At 45.9% G+C, this 16,506-nt stretch overlaps 1 protein-coding gene across 3 annotated transcripts; it reads right to left on the bottom strand.

Moving 5' to 3' along the window:
* Window positions 1–244: 244 nt before the first annotated feature.
* On the bottom strand, window positions 245–14,555 carry LOC144106892 (uncharacterized). 3 transcript variants are annotated; one of them, XM_077639837.1, is made up of 5 exons: window positions 14,389–14,555; window positions 12,048–13,982; window positions 9,155–9,342; window positions 6,997–7,037; window positions 245–1,315 (listed from the first exon to the last, which is right to left on the bottom strand). In XM_077639837.1, exons 2-5 carry the CDS (start codon window positions 13,970–13,972, stop codon window positions 1,094–1,096), a joined length of 2,376 nt encoding a protein of 791 aa, XP_077495963.1. In that variant the 5' UTR covers window positions 13,973–13,982; window positions 14,389–14,555; the 3' UTR covers window positions 245–1,093. The 3 variants fall into 3 exon arrangements, with proteins under 3 accessions (XP_077495963.1, XP_077495964.1, XP_077495965.1); XM_077639838.1 differs by having other exon boundaries at window positions 12,048–13,885; XM_077639839.1 differs by having other exon boundaries at window positions 12,048–13,882.
* Window positions 14,556–16,506: the final 1,951 nt, after the last annotated feature.

Genomic DNA, 16,506 nt, shown 5'->3' with positions numbered 1-16,506 from the left:
GATTTTCTGCCAACTGCGCATTTGTGCTCCCACACCTTTTCTTTGCGATACTTGGTCAGCAGAAGTGAGCAAGACTGATGCTTAAAAAATTTTGAACCAACAGTGCCTGTTTCTTCCGCTGTCAACACTCAAAGCTTTAATGTGAACATGCATGTTCTCTTTGTACACGTATGTGTGTGTGTGTATGTGTGTGTGTGTCAGGTTTTGTTTGCTACATGGCAAACAACTCTAGGAAAAAAAAAAGTCTTACTGCACAGCTTTTATTTATAAAAACATTGGTAAATGCACTGACCTCCAATCGCAAGTAGCATTAGTCTGGCTTCAGGTGGCTTACTGCCTTATGTGCAGTGATTACATGGAGCCAAACTGCACTGCTAAGGGCGGTGGTTCTGCACACAAATGGGCTTCAGCATCCCACCATACATCTGTTGAACCATCATGGTGTACAGTTCACTTGCTTTCACTTAAAACCATTCAGCATCTCCATTTTGTTAAAAATTACTGCATGCAGGCATTGCATGTGCTGAGATGAGTGCACATTACTAGTACCATTTATTAGATCACAGAACTGGCTGTTGTTGAGAACCTGGGACAACTGTTTACCTTTGTCGACATTAACAAAACATAGGAAAGTACTTTGTTGCTCATTGTGTTGGCACTCCTCTGAAGAGAGAAGTTAGTATTCCTCGTGGGCTGAATATCATTTGGGAGTATTCATTCAGCCTGTCTGCTGCTGTCATGATAGCTTACTTGTTTTGTTTTACATTAAAGATGTTGCACTTTAGCAATTGATAACAGTGTCCCGTAATAACAGCTCACCAAAAAAAAATCTAGCATGGCATTGTTTTGGAATGCAGTTCAAAACGAAAACATCTTCAGAAGGTTGACACTGCCTTTGCACTTTCCCCGGCAGATGTATTCAGCAAGTGTAGAACAACAGAACGCGTTAACAAGACACTTCACATCTTTCAATTTCCAGCAACCATTTGAGTTGGCAACGATGTTCAGATTAACAGAAACAAAAAACAGCTGTAACATCGTGCCACTGCTCTTCTGCATTCACTACCAAGTCCTAGTGAAAATTTCAACGCGGTCAGTGGATGAACAGCTCTTCTGACTTGATGCCTCCTGTCGACAGTGTCTGAGTGCTTGAGCTCACAAGTGTGGGGGCTATGCCATCCAACCTAGTCAGCGACGACGTCCAAGGGTCTTCGGTGGTCTGAACGCCAATGTCCCGCAGCACGATCCGAGTCCTCTCTCTCTCGGCAGTGATTTCTGCTGCCACCATCTTGGCCAGTCGTAGGAGCGTGCCATCCTGAAAGTGTTCAATCACCATCTATAGCCATCAAAAAGCCGGCTCCAAATAAAGACCCTTTCAACATGCAGGTCTCACTGGTCAAAAGCAAGATGATGCAAAATTCAAGTCCACACCCTCCCACAGTCTTAGCTAGTTGAGAAAATGCTTTACGACAGTGTAGTTCACTGCCATTTCATTAATGCTGACCTGGATTCACTGACTTACTGCACAATGGTAACGTGTAGTATATGTGACTGCTCAAAGCAACAGACACAACAACACTATAAGAAGGCCAACAGTAGGTGGGCAACGACTAGGTGTTGAAACAGCGCCCCGTCCACGCATTCCACATTCGCCTGTGTCCCAACTAACTACACTGGTCCTATACTTTCAGATTCCGACGTGATGCCCACTCCATAGTTTGCTGTATATGCTACGCACCACTCGTGAGGGAAAGAGGCCACTAGCATGAACGAGCTGGGTAAATGACTATGGCGATGCGCAGTTCGAATTTTCGGCAGCGGAACTGACTTGCATGCGATTAAACGATTTTTTTTTTTTTTTTACTCTCGTAGCTCGCATTTGGCAGGTCTAGGCGTTGGTGCACTGCGTGTACTAGTTGTGGCTCGGCCAGCGCTAGCCTGGACCACGCATATAGGTCGGCATGCCCAATTTCAGTACATCAGTTCTGTAAAGGAATGTCTGAACTGGATGAGACAGCATATGGTAGTAAGTAGGCTGGCAGAAATAATTACATTTTGGAAAAAGTCCCTGCGAAAGCTGACTAGCAGTATTCTCCGAGCCACCAAGAGTTGCCAATGGAATGAATGCACAGTGGTGTGACATTCTGTATTGCATTCTATCTCCGTACTACGCACATCCAGTGGTCCCAATTTCGGCTATTCCTCGGCTTGAACGTACATCATTTCTGCGGGCCATCTTAGAGTGAATACTGGGCTATTTGACTGTTCCCACAGTTGTCGAGTTGCTCATACTAAATAATGTTCCGAATGCAGTAAAGTTGATGTAGCACCTTCCTGTGGTTTAGAAACTTGGCTACACCATTAAAGAGTTCCAGCATTTGTTCAGCTCCCTAAGGTCGGGCCCAAAAAGAATGAAATCCATAGTGGTGGGCGAAGTGGTAGTGCTACATTTAACTATGTCAGAATGGCGTCACTGCTATACATTTCTGCGATTGTGATGTGAAGATCACCATGCATACCGTATAGGCCTGTCGACTTGGTGCACTCGCTCTGCAAGCCGGTGTGTGGAACCACACCCACTTCCCAACTTTTCCTGTGAAAAGTAGCAGCAGCTGCTGTGTGTCCCTGCCACACTTACTCCTTAGCCATGTCGACTACCGTCTTGGTGAGCGCCAAGTACGCAGACCTTCGCTTATCTAGAAATGCAATGCTATCCTCGCATGTCAAGCCAAACATGCACTGTGCTCACTATCACTAGGTGCCACTACAATAGCGCAATATGCCAGAAGGCACACAATGAACTTTCTTTTAACACGATAGTGTTAAGGAGCTCGTGTCGTAGAAAATCCGGCGATGGCATTGGTGGCGTTGACCATGAGTGAAAAATCCCTAGAGAAGCAACCTAGGAGGCAGGTGAGCCACCTAGGTCATGTAACCTTTTGGCGCCATCACAACCTGCCCACCAGGTTATAAGCAAACTGATTAATGATTAGTTGCGAGAGGTTTCTCGGGAAGAGCAGCTTAGGTCGCACAAGCCTCACCGGTGGCAGCAGCTGCCATCACAGGGCAGTAGCACATCGATTAACCGCCGCATCGCTGTGCCAGGTGCAGTATGAGGACTCTGAGAGATCTACGAATATTGGGTGGACAATTACCAATTCTGCATATATGGATATTAACCCATTTATGCTATCACGTCATACCCTTAAGACAGAGCTTGAGTGTCCGCTCCAATTTTTTTTTTTTTTTCAACTAGCCACAAAATAAACATTGAACCGTAACAGCTCGGCATACTGAAGCCACTGCTGCCTAAAACTTGTAATGAAGGGCATCGCAACTGCAAATGAAAGTTAGTTTTTGCGTGATGAGTGCACTGTCACTTATTTTGAGCTCCATGTGAGCAAGTAACAGAACGATGATTTTGATGGCATAAGGTAATTTTGGCCTGCGAAAGGTGGGGTTAAGGACCTATTTTCCAAACATTTCGCCCCAAAGAAGCCAAGGCCAAGGTAAAGCCTGTACCCGTTGAAAAACCGGCAGACACCTAGACGCATTGGGGATTGAACCTCGCACCACCTGTGCACGAGACAAATAAACTGACAGAATGCCTTTCAAAGGCTTTCGCTAATGATTTGGGGAAAGTGTCTCACAGAATTTGCAGCAATGTGTTTGTATGCGAGTCGACAAACATACCCAAGAGCAGGTTCCATACAAGGGCTCCAATTAAATGCTGCAATAGAGCCAGGTGGCTTATTTCATAACACATCTCAACAATTGAACCTCACTATGTACAGTGCAAAACTAACATTTGCCATTTTGCCTACTTGGCCCAAGCGCTCTGACATACCAATCCTTGCTGCATTTGCACCAAATGTTCAGTTTCCTTCTCACAATGGGTTTATTACATCATTATCCTGGACACACAATAATGCTCTGCACTGTGCGTAAAACACAATGGACTGATGTACAGCAGGCTCGCGATAATTAAAACTCGGATAATTCATAGTTTCGGTTAATTCAGATAAATTTCAAATTTTTTGTTGGCTGGCTACAACTTCAACGCATTTTAAAGCCGCTCAATTCATGCCCTCGATTTCGCTTAAGTTCAGTTAATTCCAACTTTTTCGTCTTGCTCTGACGTTCCATTCAAATTTTTGTGCCTTGCTCCCGGTGCGCGAAAGAGCGGCGACCGAGTTAGGATATGAGTCAGGTTTTCGGCACTGCGTGCACTGAAAATCCGACCCGTCCAACCGGTTAGATGCGGCCATAAGCGGGGGCCGTGTTGATCGGAGTTGCCCCGACGTGGCATAGTTTCGTTTTCCGACTTTCGCTACCAGCCCACGACGATTGTGGCTGCGGAATGTGCGTCTGCAAACTAGCCCAAACTGCGTGCCGGTTCAGCCACTGATTTATGCTTCGCCGGTATTTTTATTTACGAGACAGCGTATACAGCTCGTTCGGTCGAAAAGCCCTTGGCGTAGTCGCCACCACGTGTCAGAAATAATCGGGGGCTGCGTAAAAAAAATCTTATCATGCCAACCGTTTGATGCAGAATGTTCTGGATTGTGTCATACGATTCAGTGTTTCGTGCAGCATAAACTTAATAGTTAAGTTAGAGCCTACTCTTGGCAGGGATTCGAACTGGCGACCTATAATAACGGGCTGCGTAAAAAAAATCGTATTATGGCAATTTGAGGTTCTAGTGACTGATGATTGATTGGTGTGTGGTACGCGATGAGGAGTTGGGAGATCATTGTAATTTAGTAAAGAAATAAAAAATGGAAAAAGGGGGGCTTCAAAGGTGTCAGAATGCTCAGAATGAAAAGCCAATGCTTGATAATGCTAATTAAGAAATTTATAGTGTGTAACTGACATATTAACTGAAACAATTGAAAAAAAAATAGAAATGCGTTCGAAGGTGTCAAAACTGCTCAGACTGAAAAGCCTAACCCACTATATGCTATCGCGTCATACCCTTAAGGCGAAGCTTAAGTGTCCTCCTCAATTTTTTTTTTCCTTTTAGAAGGCACCTTGCCGTTCCAGCTCAAATGTGCTTTCCCTTTGAGTCCGTCCGCGTGGTCCTGTGCGTCGATCGAGCGCGCGCATTATGAGCTGCCCGTTGTGTGGTGAAGCCTCCTTACATGGGCACCACCACATGCGAGGAGGCCCCACCGCTACTGAGTCGCACCTGTGAAAGAGGCCTTACTGTTTTGGAACAGTTCTGCTTTGGTTTTTCCGACAGTGGGCATGCATTACGAAAAAACAGTCATTGCTATGCAGTTTTTCACTTAACACGCAGACGACCACAGCCTATTTTTTCATCAACTAAGTTTGCTGTAGTGCGAAACTGTTTGAGGAAGTTTTTCTGTAGCCATTCGACTTTTCTACCTTTGGACGATTCGGACCTTTTTTTCATCCCTAGAGGTTTTTACTCTATTGTGAAGCCAGAACATTTTTGATAACTTTTTGACTGCACTTTAGTAAACAAAGTTATCACTGCCCTTCACCAGTATTTTATGTTGTGCTAAAGCATTTTGCTACATTTTTCATAGAGAATAGATCTAAAATACTACTTGTATGCATAAATATCGATACAGTGAATTACTTTCAGTCTTGGATCATATTAAGGTGCACTTCTGATAATTCAAAGAAAAATCTCTGGTCCCTTGAAGTTTGAATTAACGAGAGTCTACTGTAGATTCAAACTTGCTAAGTTCGAAATGCTCGGCCCACCAACATAAGGCGTTATCAATCTCTGCATGACTCAAAAAAATGTTTCTATTGCTTTCAAGTTCAAACTACTGAGTCGACTGTACAGTCACGGATAAAGGATTGCGGGATGCGGGCTTGAGGAAAAAAAATTACTCCGATGCAGTTGGCTAAAACGGGTTAATAAAAAGCATTTAAAAACAGGTGTACATGCGTGCTGCGTCCACCGGTACAATACCAGCTGACACACTAGAAAGACAATGCTAAATATTTTTTCTACAAATCTGCATCCTGAAAATTTTTGTCCGTGACTGTACATGGGCCCAACAACACAGCCATCCTGGCCACTTAAAGGAACACTGAGGGCAACTCCATTAATATAGTTTTCTTGAGAAAAATTGACTCTCTGCCTCTTTCTGGGTATGCTAATGTGTGTTCGGCAGCAAAGGACTCATTTATCAGCGAGAAAATTGGATTTTAAAAGATAGCTGGGGTTCAACGCGGCTTGAACCTAGTTAAACAAGCAAAAGCTCTATTAAGCACGGTCTCCACTGTCTCAAATCAAAGGGCTAGGTGAAGGTCAAAGGTCATAGTCTTATGATCACATTGCCATACTATCATAGCTTGGGCCATACCATCATGCAGTTGGGTTCAGTTTGACCTTGTGAGGCATTGAAGGTCATTATCTCATCTACATCAAAATCGGCAATTTCACGCAGAGAAGTAGAGCTTTCGCTCTAAAATCCTCGCGCCAGTTAATTCCAACTCGTGATGTCCTTAGCGAAAAGGATGGGTTGCCACAGTTTTCAAGTGAATGGTGGTGAAGTGTAGCCTCTGGGGTCTGCAGCAAAATCAGTGTCGATGCACGCATTTTACTTGCGAAATCAGCAAGTGGTGGTGACACCTGCATTTCGTTTTTAGGACTTTTCTCTCTTAAAAAACCACCGCTTTTGTTTCAAAGTGTTCCCTGTGATTAGAACATAGTACTGCATCGATACAAGCCAACTTGCATTTGTACTCAGTGTCTCTTTAAACATGTCTCAATGACTGCTGCGGCGCAGAGGTTGACACTGAGTTACCCCCGGAAGCTGTGTGGAAAAGCACCACTACCATGATTAATGGGCTCTGGCAGGACAGCGGTAACTTTTGGCCAAAGAGGTGACAATTCTCAAGAGTTTATGCTAATGGGATGATGAGATTATGTGAATAATGTTTGAAATCTGAGACTGAAATACATGACTTTAGCTGCAAACATCGGAGGCAAAACAAACGAAAAATACCACTCACATTTGCTTCCGATGTAAAAATCGAAGTCCCTGGAACGTTACCTGAAATAAAACAAATATGAAACACACATAAGCATGCAAGAAGCAGACACTACACCTTCCAGCTGATAAACAACACAAGCAAAATGAAATAGTATTATTTACAACTGTCAGATGCTTTGAATAAAAGATACATACTAGATGAACCAGTGCTTGCTGATGAGACCCATTAGCAGAATGAAATGTGAATCTTTATAAAACCTGCTTAAGTAACAAACTCAACGTGAAAAAAAAAATTAAAAGACATGTTAGTTACCTATAACCTATGTTCTTCCTAGCCTTAGAGCGCTCCATGTGTACACTGAGCCTCGACCTTGACCGCAAAGGCAGTTTGAGTCTTGTCCTCCCTTAACTTCTATGCCTACTCGTGAACTTCTGAATTTTCGGTAAAGTCTAGACGGAGGCACTGTAGGAGCTAACTTACATGCCACAGGTGCAGAAAAAGAGAAGATACAGCAGAAAACCTTGTATAAATTAGAGCAAAGAACAGATGCACGAAAGCATCTAAGTGCGACAGTTAACATTTGGAGCTCTTGTGAGGTTGGTGCCCACCATGCAATAATTTCAAAAATAAACACGACACTGTTACGTTGTTCACACCTCTGCTGTCATCCACTCTCTCTTTTTGATGCCCTACTGCAGAGGCATACACAAGAGTCACAATCTTGTATGAGTGTGTTCTTTTCCTCTCTTCCTTTTCTCCTTTCCTATCTGTCAAAGCGCCAGGCTGGCAAGCACACTGTTCACGGGTTGCAACGTTTCTGCTCGGCCTCGGGTATCTTCCTCAGCTGCCTCACTCTTCTCTCCTGTGCGAACGATGAGTATTATATGCGAACCTCGATATTACGAATTATCAGCTATATCGAACTCCTAAATATTTGTTACAACCGCATGCAATTTTTACTTTATATATCGAACGCAGTTCGACACAAAATGGATACATCAAACACCCCAGTGCCAAGCCTGCCGCCTTCCCTCACTGTGATAGCAGGCGTCAGGCTTCGCCCAATTACTCAGGTGACTACGTGTGGTGCAGCAAGTGTTCGTGCTTTTTATCTCGCACTAGTTCACATATCTTGCACTCGCCGACAGTGCCATGGGAGATATAGGGGGTTGGTAGCCAAGCGGTTAGCCATGCGATCACACCTACTGCACCTGTAAAAAGCACCCTGGAAGGAGCGGCAAGGATCCTGCGCTCATGTCGCGTGGCTCTCAGGTGGTGAAAATGGCGATAGCTTTCATTCTGACGTGCCACTTAACAGGTGGTACCGCTTTAATGCGGTGAAGCCACTCTAGCAGGAGTATGACCTGCTGCCACCGAGTGGCGGTGCTGTGGTGAAGGCAACTTAACTGCCGCTTGTTTTCTTGTGGCCTTTGTAATCACCGCGAGCACGTTTGAAACAGTGGTAAAGCTTCGGAAAAGGTATCCCCGTTTCCCGAGTAAGGATCGCCTGAGTTGCCATCCCGTCACTGAATAAAGGATGCTGCTCTTAAGGGAGTTTTTGAAAAAATAAATTATATTACGCATTTTGGCTAGAAGAAACTATTTAATGATTTTTTCCTGTTCGTAATAACGAAGCTCGACTTATTATTATTATTACTACCAAGATTATTGTCAGCTCTACACATACATAATCTATTGCACTACCTTGTTCTTTTACAAGAATACATGCTCAATATAATAACAGGGGCTTCTATTGCTCACGTGGTCAGGCAAGTGAAAATGTGATCACTTGAGTCCCAACAAGCACAAAAACAGCTGGCCCAAAAGTATGGCAACAATGGAGACTACCACAGGTACTTTTCCAAAACATGACAAACATGTTGGCATCTTGAGTTCACCTTCACTAGTAGTTTCGTGCAAACCACCCATGCTGTAGGAAAGACACAAGCCAAAGATGTGAGCTAATTGCTCAGCTTGAGCACAAGCCCACTGCCTCACACCTTCACTGCTTTTCAAAGATGACTGAAAATGCAGAATGGCTTTCTTCTTTCACTCCCTCCTTTATCCCTTCCATTACACAGCACATTCCGGTGTCTGCTGAGATATGCGAGACAGTTACTGCGTCACTTCTTTTCCTCAAAACCAAAACCAACAGCATCCACGCAATGCTACGCACCATCACAGGCCTCTTGTTGTGTCCGAGGAACACACATGGAGTGCGCAGGACTTGACTTTGCTGATGGTGGCACATGGATGCCTGTCACTGACACGGAGCTGCTTTGTCTACTGGGCACAACATCCTCAAAGGTTGCTGGGTCGGAAGGGGCTTGGGATGGTGTACGAGAAGCCTTGTCTGTTCGCTCACTGCTCGAGAAATAAAGAAAGCACAAAGGTGACCCCAGATGAGAAAATGTATGGTAAAAATTGTAAAAACAGCGTGTACTTGAAGTGAGAGTAGCTTAAGATGCACCAACTGTTACATCATCTGCATACTGATTTTAACTTCACAATACAGCACTTGGTTGTGGCCTTTTGCGAGCACACAACCTGGTTCCTGAAAACACGCCGCTGTCATTTAGTGTGTTTAGCTACTAATAAATACAATTTTCTAGGGAAAGAATGACGACACTGTCTGTCACTAAGGGGGTAAAATGTCTGCCAAAGGGAGAAATGACAACATGCAATCTGGCATTGTGAAAACAGAAGATGGTTTGTTCATCTTACTGTTATGTTAAAACATTATGTTAACAGTATAATGTTAAAGCATTATACTGTTATGGTCTCGCAGTTGTTCCGTGTCAGAGATCACTATTTTGGCCAACACAGCCAGATAATGACAGAATAGTATATACTACACAGAAAATCCTGCCAACACGGCCTTTCTGGGCAGTCCAAGTGCACACAAACCATTAATTCTCTAAGGTAAAGCATTCAGGCTTGCCTTCGTGGTAACGCAACAGAAAGTACATAATATGCTAGCACAACCAAGCTCGAAATGACACATCGGAACCTTGTTATGTCAAACCTTGCTAATTTGAATTTGACCTGACGCATCCATTCTGTCTGCATGAAGTATATTAAAAAAGCCCTGTTCAATTCTTACTCTGCATAAAGAACCTATTGTTCCCCTTAAGGTTTGAACTATCTATCATGAGCCAACTGTACTTCCCAGGTTGTACCAATGAAGAAATTTACAAGAAGAAAAAGATGTGACATACTGTACAGGTGCAGACACACGTAAACGGAGCACATTATTCTGCTCAAAATGCAATCGCGCCTTCTCTGTCTGAAATGAACATTGTTCCTGAGAAAGCGCACTAGCGTCCACTACCAAAGTGCACAAACAATAACTGTAAATCGCGTTAAAAATATTCCACGGCAATAGCATGGTCTCTTTACTTTTGTCCGCACGTGTACAAGATGCAGCAGGCCACAGCATAAGCTGCTTGAAACAAATTCAAGCAAAAAGAAACAAAATCGGACAGAGCAAGTCATTCTCTATACACAGCTCGCAACGACGTCACAGCAGCCGACAATATTGACAAACCAGGAGCTCTGTAAGAAGGTGCGCTATCCAAATTCATGGGATAGCAGTATTCTTTAAATAAATAAATAAATAATCTGCTTATCAAAACCTGTTCTGGTCTGTACTGCTGAAGCTATGCGTGGCTCACTATCATGGCGCCCATGACATCAGGTGCGATCTATCTATATAAAACACAACAAAGAGAATCACCAACGTAAATGCATGTTGCTCATACAAATACTACTACAGATATGTTTGCTCTTTAACTGCCAACCCCGACCTGTGCACCTCGTGGGAGATTGTACCAGTATCGATGTTGTGCTGCTCCCACTGCCAAAGAGAAGTTACAGCCAGCAATTGCATTGCTTACATTTTTAAACACTACAGGGTGGTAGTTGCCTATAAAAAAATGCGTTTCGCACATTTAGAGCATGTTTTAAGCCTGTAAACTGTCTTTATTTCATAATGGCATCATACATGAAGAATGCCAGTGGTGGTGATGTCCTGAGATAAAAAAACTGCTTCTTGGAGCAGTTCTGACAGCAGCGTCACTAAAAATCGTGAATTTGTTTCCTGCAGTGACTCTGACTTCGCTTGCAAGCTGAAGACAGCTTCAGATGACGAAAGCGACGGTGGTGATAACGATGACGAGGTGCTGGGTAATGCATGTTGACTATTAATGATGAAACCTTGTTTGTGTTAGGACGAAGCAACATCCATGCACTTTGCAGTGTGTTAGGGCGCATCAGATCGAATAAATACAGCACACTCAGTATGTTGTAACCCATTACTATGACATGCACTGAGGGAAAGCTGCCCTCAAGAGCAGGCTTTTCTTTTTATATTTTTGTTTTAACTCTAATGAGATACCAATGAATTAATATATTTTCAGAATCAGAATCACAAGAAACAAATTATGGCTTCTTAAAACAATTCGGCAACTTTTGTACAATTTTCGGGAATTAATTTGCTGGTTAAAGGGTTACAGTCCAAACATGTACTACTGCCTTAAAAACAATTCTTTAGTTCCTCCTGGTGCGATTTTCCTGCAGTGCACACTGAAGGAGCAGAAGCAGCTTTGACAACATCTGTCTCTGCCTGAGCAACAGAAACAACCTCATTGCCTTGCCCATGGCCGTGTTAGGCCATATACTCCTTTCAAGCACAAGTCATATTATGGTGCATGCACTCAGCAACTCCTCGAAATTATATTTTTAGACTGTTAGACTGTCCAACCAAAAGTGAAACAGTTTAGGAATATTTCAGTAGCCCTGCATTACAACACAAGGTTAGTAAAACATGAAATGAATAACTAAGTACAGAACATACATTAAAAGATGCAGACATAATCATCATACAACTCGAGCAAAGGAGGTATGTAAAGGTTCCACACACTTCAGCACACTGACCTACCAAATAAGCTCACACGATTGCAAACTTAGTTGTGGGTGAGTAATTGCATTACGAATTTCTAGACCTCAGTTTTCATATTTGGCAACAAGCGCATGCTTGTACAAAAGTAAAACCATGCTCATTTACTTACACTTCTGTCTCAAATTCTTCAAAAGGAGTGGAGCTGCTTGCTACGTGTACTTCTGTACGCAGCCTTTGATCAAATTCTTCAGGACTCAGCTGTGGAACTCCCGTTGGCCTCTTCCCTTGCCAGACGAGGTCACAGTGCACAGTTTCTTTTCTGGTGCCAGTGACACCAACCATATAATCAAGGTTCACTGTGTCTCCTTCCTGAAGCACCTCATTAAGGTCACCTAAGAAGATGCTTCCATTCTTGTAAAAGCAGTCGCTCGTGAACTCTATCTTCCTAGAAGCCCTACGCTCTTGCACTTCGCATGTTCCGATGCACTCCATGCTCTTCACAATAGTAGCTTTAGCATCGCTGTATATTGAGACAGATGGCTGGCTCTCGTGGGATGATGGCGTAATGTTGCGGACAGTGTCCTCTTCGCCAAAGTCCCACCCCGGCTCTTGCTCATTATTGGCTGCTGGCTCCTCAGTACCCACAACTTTGTTCATAAGTCTGTTGAAAATGGCCTCACTCTCACTGACATGAGGTGGTTCCTCAGGCCTCTGCCCTATCCACACTAGGGTTGCAACCCACACATTATGTTCGGCTTCCACGGCATCAAAGTGCACATCCTGCCTGTCACTGAGTTCCCATAGCAGGTTGCCGACTTGCTCTCCATCCTGGTAGGTCACATCAGCTGTCGCAGAAGCCACAGATGCCTGACTGGGCCCAAACTTTATGCTTCCATTAGTCTCCGAATAAGGGTAGAGGACGCCCCGTTCTCCAGATATTTTCCGCTTTGCTTCCCACTCAGATGAGGCACATAGGAGATTCAGTTTTCCTTGGACAGAAATGTCGCTGGACCCTCTCTTAACAGATGTCCTGTCCCAGTCAGGGTAGCCCGCTGGTGACTCGTCAATGTCAGCATCACAGCTGCCACCCTCGTTAAGCTTCTTCTGGAGAAGGTCATGGATGTCAGACTCGTCGTCGGACATGAAAACCTCGTTGCCACTTTCATCGTCTGAGTCGAAGGCCCCCTGCCGTCCTCCGGAACGGGGGCTGAGATAGACGGTGGTAGCCTCCCACTTAACCTTGTCCGATGGCTTCTTGCTGGGTTTGGCATTGAAGCGCACCTTGTCATCGACGGTGAACACGTCCGGCAGGTTCTTGATAGACCTGCCCACCGACTTGTCCACGTTGTTGGCGTGGAAGAAGGCCCGCTCCCTCTGGTTGCGGCCGAACTTGATGAAGCCGTAATTCGCCTTCACCGTCTCTATGACGCCGTCCTGATCGACCAGCTGCGACGTCGTCGAGGTCCTGCTTCCGCCACCACTGCCGCTGACGCTGAGCGGAGTTGGCGAGGAACAAGTGGACGAAGGGAGCCCGTTCTTGGCGCGTACGACACGGCTAGCCCGGAACCTCGCCTCACAGTCCTTGGGGCCCACCTTGGCATCCAGGATGACAGCGTCGTTAACCTGCAGCCCCGACGATGGTAAGTTGTTGTGCTCGGCGTTCTCGAAGGCTTGCACGTCGAAGTACACGCTGGTCTTGATCGGGTACTTGACCGCAATGAAGCCGTAGACGTTGAATATGCGGTACACGGTGCCCTTGACATTGGTTAAGCAGGTGACCTCATCGTCGTCCGTGCCGCGTTCCGAGGTCGAAGTCACGAAGCTCTCCATGCTTCCGTTGAGCGAAGAGGTCGGCCTCCGGCTCTTCGTGCGCACGTACACGTTGCTCTGGTTGCGGATGACGAACACTTTCGGGAACTGCTGCAGGAAGATCTTGAGGGACTTGACCGAGCAGCCGTACTTGGTCCTCAGGTCAGACGGCAGCTGGGACAGGTGGCCGGTCAGCTTCTGGAGCGAGATGCCCTGGTTTGACTCAACTCGCTCCTTCAGAAACTTCACCATAGCCTCACTGGAGTTGCTCCTTTGCTTAGACATGGCTTGCGCGCTGAGGCAAAGCGACAGAGCGAGGAAAGAGACAGTACAGCGGTGAGCAGAGGAGAAAGATCGGAGTGAGGTTGGAGCAGAAAGAAACGGCGGGAAAGCGCGTTACGTTTGACGGGCGTGCACAATTAACTCTCAAGCAGGACCTCAAAAACGGAGCCCTACAATCAAGCCGGTAAGATGAAGGCCGAGCCAAAGGCATTCCCGAAAGCGCAAGCGATGAGCGCATGCATTGCATGCATAAACATGCATGCGGCATGCAGCGCATACGTTGCGGCCACCGTTTGTAGCCCGCGCCGCATCGAACCTCGCCCGCCTCGCCGGCTCAACGTTAGGCCACGCACAAGCACGAGCAGCGGACAAGAGCTAGCCAGTCTGACGACGCGATCCAAGCATAATGTGTTCCTTACCCGTGCAACGATCGGCCGTCGATGCTGTGACGAGTATCATGAAACCTCTGAACCGGGGCGGGAGTAGCAGGGTTAGTTTCCGATCCCCGGCCGCCCGCTGCCGAGAAACCGGCCGCTTGGCTTATCTCCTGTCGCAGCTCGGTCAGCGCCTACAGCGGCTTCGGCGATTGGCGCGCTCCTTGAAACGGATACAGCTGACTCGGTCTGCTTCCGGTTGAGTTGAGCGCTTAGTTCTGCCCGGTAGCTGCGGCGCTCTGCGCGCGGGAGCGCGGCTGCTTGATAAACGTGATAACAGTTCGCGCAATCCGACACGCCAGGAAACGGCTACAAGTCCCATCCAGCGTTGCATCGGCCAAGGGCGCCTGGCGCTGAAGAAGTTGCTGTAAGTCGTTTTTCTCTTACAGACTTTGCTGTCGTGGCGCCGTAGTGCCAGCGCGCTCACGGCTACCCGATGCGAAGACGCGCGCTGTGCCTTCATCGAGCGGCCGAAAGCTATCGAAAGCTGCGCTTTAAGAGGCGGGCACGTATCATTCCTCTTTATTTTCATAAGGTAGTCGCCAGAGGAAAGGTGCCCTTCAAAGGTAAGACATTTGTTGCTGTAACGACAAAGTATCCATGGAATTCGATCCCGGCAGTAGAGGCGGGGGTGCGGTATCGTGGTCAGTGTGGTTGTCGAGATTTGATGCCATATCTAATATTCCGCGTTCTCAGAAAAATCTGAGGGAATTCGAAGACCACTCCACCGACAAAGAATGCTCAGTTCGTGAGCTCAACCCCGTGCTCCCCCCCCCCCCCTCCTGAAAAAAAAATAATAAAAGAAGGTTACATTCACAGAATTTATTTTGAAAATACGTTAATCATTTTACCTTTTTTTTTATTTTGGCGCTTCTGTTGCACGGATTTCACGATTCTCGGCTTCTTTCTTCTTTTGACAGTGATATATGCGCCTGAAGGAAATTTGTCCGGGGATATCGCGGCATATCGGTGTCGCAGCATGACATACTCAGGTAGCACCGAGCATCAGAATAATACATGTTAGTTATGCCATTGGCTGGAGGGCCTCCTTTGTGGGGCATCTGCCGCTTCGTTCTTGAGTTGTATCCAAGTATGATTACTTTAATGTTGTGATCCCCCAGGTTATTAATCAGTATACAAATCACATGCTATTATGATTTTCAAATTAACCATAAAACAATATTATAATATATTTCAAGCTCGACAAAGAATAATAATTAATAATAATTGGTTTTTTGTGGAAAGGAAATGGCGCAGTATCTGTCTCATATATCTTTGGACACCTGAACCGCGCCGTAAGGGAATGGATAAAGGAGGGAGTGAAAGAAGAAAGGAAGAAAAGGTGCGCCGTAGTGGAGGGCTCCGGAATAATTTCGACCACCTGGGGATCTTTAACGTGCACTGACATCGCACAGCACACGGGCGCCTTAGCGTTTTTCCTCCATAAAAACGCAGCCGCCGCGGTCGGGTTCGAACCCGGGAACTCCGGATCAGCGTGTTCCCGGGTTCGATCCCGACCGCGGCGGCTGCGCTTTTATGGAGGAAAAACGCTAAGGCGCCCGTGTGCTGTGCGATGTCAGTGCACGTTAAAGATCCCCAGGTGGTCGAAATTATTCCGGAGCCCTCCACTACGGACCTATTTGTTTCTCTCTTCTTTCACTCCCTCCTTTATCCCTTCCCTTACGGCGCGGTTCAGGTGTCCAACGATATATGAGACAGATACTGCGCCATTTCCTTTCCACCAAAAACCAATTATTATTATTATTAGTCGAGCGCCCTAACCACTGAGCCACCGCGGCGGGGCGCTCGACAAAGAAAAGTACAGCTTCTGCTTTTCTTCTTAAATATTGGCTTGATTTGGCGGTGGATGATTAAGCAGCAGACGGTTCCCACTTGGAGGTCTACGATTGGATAACTCACGGAGAACAACTAAGAACAACGATGCAGGCAATACGTGCCCACAAGTTTAACAGACACTTCACTTTCACTCAGCTCTCATAGCTGGCACATTCATCATCATCAGCATGTCTACATCCACTGCAGGACGTAGACCTCTCCCATATCTCTCCAATTAACCATGCATGTCCTGTGCCAGCTGCGGCC

Source organism: Amblyomma americanum, chromosome 10 (assembly GCF_052857255.1).
Source record: "Amblyomma americanum isolate KBUSLIRL-KWMA chromosome 10, ASM5285725v1, whole genome shotgun sequence".
NCBI lineage: Eukaryota > Metazoa > Arthropoda > Arachnida > Ixodida > Ixodidae > Amblyomma > Amblyomma americanum.
The sequence above is the reverse complement of the archived record's forward strand: the minus strand, read 5'-3'. Positions and strand labels throughout refer to the sequence as shown.

Bases quoted from the DNA above. Each gene is read 5' to 3' on its own strand.
- LOC144106892 (XM_077639837.1), bottom strand. From the start codon at position 13,972: ATGTCTAAGCAAAGGAGCAACTCCAGTGAGGCTATGGTGAAGTTTCTG. The intron at 9,343-12,047 runs GTAAGTAAATGA...TTTCTCGAGCAG, and splicing joins GAAGAATTTGAGACAGAAGT to TGAGCGAACAGACAAGGCTT. The intron at 1,316-6,996 runs GTGAGTGGTATT...GAACACTTTCAG, and splicing joins TTTTTACATCGGAAGCAAAT to GATGGCACGCTCCTACGACT.